Source organism: Salvelinus sp. IW2-2015, linkage group LG1 (assembly GCF_002910315.2).
Source record: "Salvelinus sp. IW2-2015 linkage group LG1, ASM291031v2, whole genome shotgun sequence".
Taxonomy (NCBI): domain Eukaryota; kingdom Metazoa; phylum Chordata; class Actinopteri; order Salmoniformes; family Salmonidae; genus Salvelinus; species Salvelinus sp. IW2-2015.
In genome coordinates this window covers 42303692-42311490 of record NC_036838.1, presented here as the reverse complement: position 1 = coordinate 42311490, position 7799 = coordinate 42303692, and the positions used below count along the sequence as shown (strand labels likewise).

The window sequence follows — 7799 nt, the reverse complement described above, 5'->3', positions numbered from 1 at the left end:
ACAGCCCCATCAAAGAGATGCCTTGGATGGAGTGTATTTTTGGGGAGAGAGTGGTAAGCAGCCTGAAACCTAATAGCAGTGGCACGGATTGCGGGAGACAATGCCATCCTGTCTGATGTTCAGATTCCATACTGCCCTGCCCACTTCACCTTTGCTCCAAGCAGAGGAAACTGCAGTTCTGAAATACATCAAAAAGCATGAAGACTTCTGCCTGAAGCCCATACACGTTGCAGCGTACATGTTGGACCCCAAGTATGCTGGCAAGAGCATCCTGTCTGGTGCAGAGATCAACAAGGCCTATGGTGTCGTCACTACAATGTCTCACCACCTTGGCATAAACGAGGGCAAGGTTCTTGGCAGTCTGGCGATGTACACTTCCAAGCAAGTGCTTTGGGATGGAGATGCAATATGGCAGTCGTGCCAACACATCTCATCAGCCACCTGGTGGAAGGGACTTTGTGAAGCTGAGGCTCTTTCCCCTGTTGCCTCAATCATCCTCCAAATCCCACCATCATCAGCCACCTCAGTAGGCACCTGGCCCTTGTTTGGGAACACACAGACCAAAGCACGGAACAGGCTGACCAATACAAGGGTTGAAAAATTGGTGGCCATCCGGGCAAATTTGAGGCTTTTTGAGCCTAACAACGAGCCATCYTCAACAAGGTTGGAAAGTGACAGTGAAGATGAGGTCTCAGAGTTTGATGTTCAAGAGGTAGACATTGAGGAGGTCCAGGGAGAAGACATGGAAGCCTGAGAGGAAGACATCAAAACTTTAGTTTAGTTTATCATTTTACAGATGTATGTTGAAAACCTTTTTTGGGAGATGCAATGGATCATTGGGGACCATTCAATATTCCCTTTCTTTTATTGGTCAGTGAAATCATCCCATGTGAAGAGTCAACTAATCCAAAATTAAATCTAGAATCTGCTTCCTCTTTCGCAACAAAGCCTCTTTCACTCATGCTGCCAAACATACCCTCGTAAAACTGACTATCCTACTGATCCTTGACCTCGGCGATGTAATTTACCAAATAGCCTCCAATACTCTACTCAGCAAACTGGATGCAGTCTATCACAGTGCCATCCGTTTTATCACCAAAGTCCCATATACTACCCACCACTGCGACCTGTATGCTCTTGTTGGCTGGCCCTCGCTACATATTCACCGCCAAACCCACTGGCTCCAGGTCATCTATAAATCTTTGCTAGGAAAAGCCCCACCTTATCTCAGCTCACTGGTCACCATAGCAACACCCACCCGCAGCACACGCTCCAGCAGGTATATTTCACTGGTCATCCCCAAAGCCAACACTTCCTTTGGCCGCCTTTCCTTCCAGTTCTCTGCTGCCAATGACTGGAACAAATTGCAAAAATCACTGAAGCCTTATATCTCCCTCTCTAACTTTAAGCATCAGCTGTCAGAGCAGCTTACCTGTCACTGTACCTGTACACAGCCAATCTGTAAATAGCACACCCAACTACCTCATCCCCATATTGTTAYTTATCTTCTTGCTCTTTTGCACCCCAGTATCTCTACTTGCACATCATCTGCACATCTATCACTCTAGTGTAATGCTAAATTGTAATTATTTTGCCTCCATGGCCTATTTATTGCCTTACCTCCCTACATTTGCACACACTGTACATAGATTTTTCTATTGTTGTATTGACTGTACGTTCGTTTGTGTACTCTTGTTTTTTTAATTGAAGTTCAATTCGTAACGAAATTGTTAGTTTTTTCCTATTGGAAGGATTTAATCATTTGCAATTATGTCTACTTATGATAAGATAAGTCTTATGTTTCTGTCTCCATATGATATGGTAAATTCTAAAAAATTCAAAAAACAATTCTACATTTAAATGGTATTAATATTAACTGGCATATATTTCTGTTAATTCCCATATATTCCCACGGAAAGTTTCCACCTCTGAATATTCCACCAAAATGTGCAACCCTAATGATGGCCACTCGAAACTACACCAACACCCTATTGAAACTAATTTCACATATAGAGTTAGCCTTAAGACAAGATTAAATTGACAATCATCAATTGTCAAACTGTATATGAAGCGCAGCTTGTAATTGACCGAGGCAGGGAAATGGAGCAACAAAAGTGACTTCTTCAAATCCTCCTAGTCACATGCAGGTAAGACGTTTTGATTTCTATATAGTATCTGAAAGAGCAGATTCTGGAGGTTTCAACAATGTTTACCTTTGCCAAAAAAAAACTCAAATTTGAAGAGATTAGCTTCATTTCAAAATATTAAGAATAACAGCTATTCCAGGCGCTTCACGAAGCAGCAGACAGCCTACAGTAACAAACTAATCAAAATGATATTGTGTTCTTTGAAATAACCAAAACCTTTATAAACACAACCAAATTATTATTTTTTCGATGGCATATATGAAATGTATTTATTACTGTTAGAATGTTACAGTCAAAATGACTGCTAATAGGCTCAAAGTGGGGTCCCTCGAGGCCGAGCTCCCAAGCGTCAGAGCTAGATTAAGGCCTGGCATACATTTCAAACCAACCCTCCTTCCACACACAGTAACACTCTCCTGGCAGCCTTGATCTAAAATCAACCCGTCATCCCTCATATACTTTCTCTGTAAAATAATGAATGCGTTTTAAAATGTAACTCAAAAAGGCTGATGGATCCAGAAGTGTCTCTTATCAGAAACATCAGGGATCATTTCTCATATCCTCTCACAGTATGCATATGGAAATAGAAAAGCTGGTGTGTAACTGAGCAGATGGAATCTAMTAGTGTGTGTATCTGTATGTGTATGCTTATATACATGGGGAGTGTATGATAGGAAAATGTTTGGTAGACCATGGCATATGTGTGTCTGTGTGGAGACGGCAGCGTGCTGAGATACTCACTGGTTTCTTCTCACGCTTGGCTGGTGGAGGTTGCTGCGGTGTAGGCACTATGATGGAGGGTGAGGGGGGGTACACCTGCTGTCCTGGATAGTATTGAGGTCCAGGAGCTTTGTCAGGGAGGACGAAGAAAAGGGTAAGCAGAGTACAGTATATATATATATATATATAGTATATATTAGAGGCGACCGATTAACGGAATGGCCATTAATTAGGGCCGATTTCAAGTTTTCAATACAATCGGAAATCGGTATTTTTGGACACCGATTTGGGCCGTTTTTTTTTTTACAGCTTATATAATCTTTATTTAACTAGGCAAGTTAGTTAAGAACACATTCTTATTTTCAATGACGGCCTAGGAACGGTGGGTTAACTGCCTTGTTCAGGGGCAGAACGACCTTGTCAGCCTCGGGGATTCAATCTTGCAACCTTCCGGTTACTAGTCCAACGCTCTAACCACCTGCTTACATTGCACTCCACGAGGAGCCTGCCTGTTACGCGAATGCAGTAACCAAGGTAAGTTGCTAGCAAGCATTAAACTTATCTTATAAAAACAATCAATAATCATAATCATAGTTAACTACACATGGTTGATGATATTACTAGTTTATCTAGCGTGTCTGCGTTGCATATTAATCGATGCGGTGCGTATTCGTGAAAAAGGACTGTCGTGCCCCAATGTGTACCTAACATAAACATTCAATGCCTTTCTTAAATCAATACACAGAAGTATATATTTTTAAACCTGCATATTTAGCTAAAAGAAATCCAGGTTAGCAGGCAATATTAACCAGGTGAAATTGTTGTCACTTCTCTTGCGTTCATTGCACGCAGAGTCAGTGTATATGCAAAGTTTGGGCCGCCTGGCTCATTGCGAACTAATTTGCCAGAATTTTACGTAATATGACATAACATGAAGGTTGTTGCAACTGTAACAGGAATATTTAGACTTATGGATGCCACCATTAGATAAAATGCGTAACGGTTCCGTATTTTCACTGAAAGAATAAACGTCTTGTTTCGAGATGATAGTTTCCGGATTCGACCATATTAATGACCTACGGCTCGTATTTCTGTGTGTTATTATGTTATTAAACTAGTCTATGATTTGATAGAGCAGTCTGACTGAGCGGTGGTAGGCACCAACAGGCTCGTAAGCATTCATTCAAACAGCACTTTCGTGCGTTTGCCAGCAGCTGTTTATGACTTCAAGCCTATCAACTCCCGAGATTAGGCTGGTTAACCGATGTAAATTGGCTAGCTAGTTAGCGGGGTGCGCGCTAATAGCATTTCAAACGTCACTCGCTCTGAGACTTGGAATGGTTGTTCCCCTTGCTCTGCATTGGGTAACGCTGCTTCGAGAGTGGCTGCTGTCGATGTGTTCTTGGTTCAAGCCCAGGTAGGAGCGAGGAGAGAGGACGGAAAGCTTATACTGTTACACTGGCAATACTAAAGTGCCTATAAGAACATCCAATAGTCAAAGGTATATGAAATACAAATGGTAGGAGAGAAAATAGTCCTATAATTCCTATAATAACTACAAAACCTAAAACTTCTTACCTGGGAATATTGAAGACTCATGTTAAAAGGAACCACCAGCTTTCATATGTTTCTCATGTTCTAGGCAAGGAGCTTAAACGTTAGCTTCTTACATGGCATATAACTCGCACTTTACTTTCTTCTCCAACACTTTGTTTTTGCATTATTTAAACCAAATTAGAAATGTTTCATTATTTATTTGAGGCTAAATTGATTTTATTGATGGATTAGTTAAAAATAAGTGTTCATTCAGTATTGTTGAAGTTCCTTATTACAAATAATAAAAAAATATATTTTTAAAATCGGCCGATTTAAATCGTTATCGGGCTCTTTTGGTCCTCCAATAATTAGTACGGCGTTGAAAAATCAAAAATCGGTCGACCACTCATAATATAATACACATACCCCACTTATATATTACATATACATACAGTTATCACAAAAGTGAGTACACCTTCACATTTTTGTAAATATTTGAGTATATCTTTCATTGTGAACAATCACTAAAGAAATTTGACACTTTGCTACATATGTCAAAGTAGTGAATGACAGCTTTATAACAACAGGTGTAATTTGCTGTCCCCTCAAAATAACTCAACACACAGCCATTAGATGTCTAAAACCAACTGGCAACAAAAGTGAGTTACACCCCTAAGTAAAAATGCCAAGATTTGGCCCCAAAGTGTCACCTATTTTGTGTGGCCACCATCATATTCCAGCACATGCCTTAACCCTCTTGGCATGGAGTTCACGCAGAGCTTCACAGGTTGCCACTGGAGTCCTCTTCCACTTCCTCCATGACGACATCACGGAGCTGCGTGATGTTAGAGACATTGCCACCCTCCACCTTCCGTTTGAGGATGCTCCCCACAGCGATGCCTCAATTAGGGTTTAGGTTCTGGAAGACAGCTTGGCCAGTCCATCACCTTTACTCTCAAATTTCTTTAGCAAGGCACGGTGGTACGTCTTGGAGGTGGTTTGGGGATTTATGCATGTTTGAATACTGCCCTGCGGCCCAGTCGTCCGAAGGGAGGGGATCATGCTCTGCTTCAGTATGTCACAGTATATGTTTGGCATCATGGTATCCCTCAATGAAACTGTAGTCCTCAGCGTGCCGGCAGCACTCATGGCAGCCCCAGACCATGACACTGCCCACCACCATGTTGACTGTAGGCAAGACACACTTGTTCTTGTACTCCTCACCTGCGTTGCCGCCACACCACGCGTGACACCATCTTGAACCAAATAAGTTCTATCTTGGTCTCATCAGGACCACAGGGACATTGTCCAGTTAACCCATTGTTCCTTAGTCTGCTTGTCTCAGCAACTGTTTCGGGCTTCTTGTCATCATCTTTAGAAGCGGCTTCTTCTGGGACGACAATCCATGCAACCAATTTGATGCAGTTTGTACGGCGTTTGTCTGAGAAACTGACAGGCTGACCCCCCACCCCTTCAAACCTATGCACACTCATACGTCTATTTCCTCCAAAGACACCTCTGGAATATGACGCTGAAGGAATGTGCACTTCAACTTCTTGTGGTCGACCCATGGCGAGGCCTTTCTGAGTGGAACCTGTCCAGTTAAACCGCTGTATGGTTCTGCCCACCGTGGCTGCAGCTCAGTTTCAGCGGTCTGGGCAATCTTCCCTTATAGCCCAAGGCCATCTTTATGTAGAGCAAAACAATTTCTTTTTTCAGATCATCAGAAGAGTTCTTTGCCATAGGTTCCATGTTGAACCTTCCAGTGACGTCAGTTATGAGGGTTAGTGAGAGCTAATTAGACACCAAATTTAACCACACCTCTCCCCATTCTCACCTGAGACCTTGTAACACTACGAGTCACATTTGACACGGGTGAGGGAAAATGGCGCTATATTGGCGCCCAATTTGGACATTTTCCACTTTAGGGGTACTCACTTTTGTTGCCATGGGTTTAGACATTAATGGCTGTGGTGTTGAGTTATTTTGAGGTACTATCTATATATTTTACACTGTTTAACAAAGCTTTTTTGTTACACATCACTACTTCAGTGTCGTTACATGAAAAAAGATATACTCAATATATTTACAAAAAATGTTGAGGGAGTTGTACTCACTGTTGTGACATATATATATATATACAGTGGGGAGGAAACAAGTATTTGATTACACTGCCGATTTTTGCAGGTTTTTCCTACTTACAAAGCATGTAGGGTCTGTAATTTTTATCATAGGTACACTTCAACTGTGAGAGACGGAATCGTTAGAAACAAAAATCAGAAAATCACATTGTATGAACCTTGTTTAAGTAACTTAATTTGCATTTTTATTGCATGACAAGTATTTGATCACCTACCAACCAGTAAGAATTCCGGCTCTCACAGGCACCTGTTAGTTTTTCTTTAAGAGCCCTCCTGTTCTTCACTCATTACCTGTATTAACTGCACCTGTTTGAACTCTTACCTGTATAAAAGACACCTGTCCACACACTCAATCAAACAGACTCCAACCTCTCCACCAATGGCCAAGACCAGAGAGCTGTGTAAGGACATCAGGGATAAATTGACACCTGTACAAGGCTGGGATGGGCATACAGGACAATAGGCAAGCAGCTTGGTGAGAATGCGCAACCATTACTGTGGCGCAATTATTAGAAAAATGGAAAGAAGTTCAGATGACGGTCAATCACCCTCGGTCTGGGGCTCCATGCAAGATCTCACCTCGTGGGGCATCAATGATCATGAGGAAGGTGAGGGATCAGCCTAGAACTACACGGCAGGACCTGGTCAATGACCTGAAGAGAGCTGGGACCACAGTCTCAAAGAAAACCATTAGTAACACACCATGCCGTCATGGATTAAAGTCCTGCAGCGCACGCAAGGTCCCCCTGCTCAAGCCAGCGCATGTCCAGGCCCGTCTGAAGTTTGCCAATGACCATTCTGGATGATCCAGAGGAGGAATGGGAGAAGGTCATGTGGTCTGATGAGACAAAAAATAGAGCTTTTCGGTCTAAACTCCACTCGCGTGTTTCGAGGAAGAAGAAGGATGAGTACAACCCAAGAACACCATCCCAACCGTGAAGCATGGAGGTGAAATCATCATTCTTTGGGGATGCGTTTCTGCAAAGGGGGAACGGAGACTGCACCGTATTGAGGGGAGGATGGATGGGCCATGTATCGCGAGATCTTGGCCAACAACCTCTTCCTTCAGTAAGAGCAATTGAAGATGGGTCGTGGCTGGTCTTCCAGCATGACAACGACCCGAAACACCAGCCAGGGCAACTAAGGAGTGGCTCCGTAAGAAGCATCTCAAGGTCCTGGAGTGGCCTAGCCAGTCTCCAGACCTGAACCCAATAGAAAATCTTTGGGGAGCTGAAAGTCCGTATTGCCCGCGACA

At 42.8% G+C, this 7799-nt stretch overlaps 1 protein-coding gene across 13 annotated transcripts in view; it reads right to left on the bottom strand.

Annotated features, from left to right (window-relative positions):
* Positions 1 to 7799, bottom strand: part of LOC111967787 (eukaryotic translation initiation factor 4 gamma 3) — a 67335-nt gene that overhangs the window by 29076 nt on the left and 30460 nt on the right. For all 13 annotated transcript variants that reach the window (XM_023993145.2, XM_023993171.2, XM_023993154.2 and 10 more), the window contains one exon: positions 2889 to 2995. In XM_023993145.2, coding sequence (XP_023848913.1) covers positions 2889 to 2995 — 107 coding nt within the window. The remainder of the gene's footprint in view (positions 1 to 2888; positions 2996 to 7799) is intronic.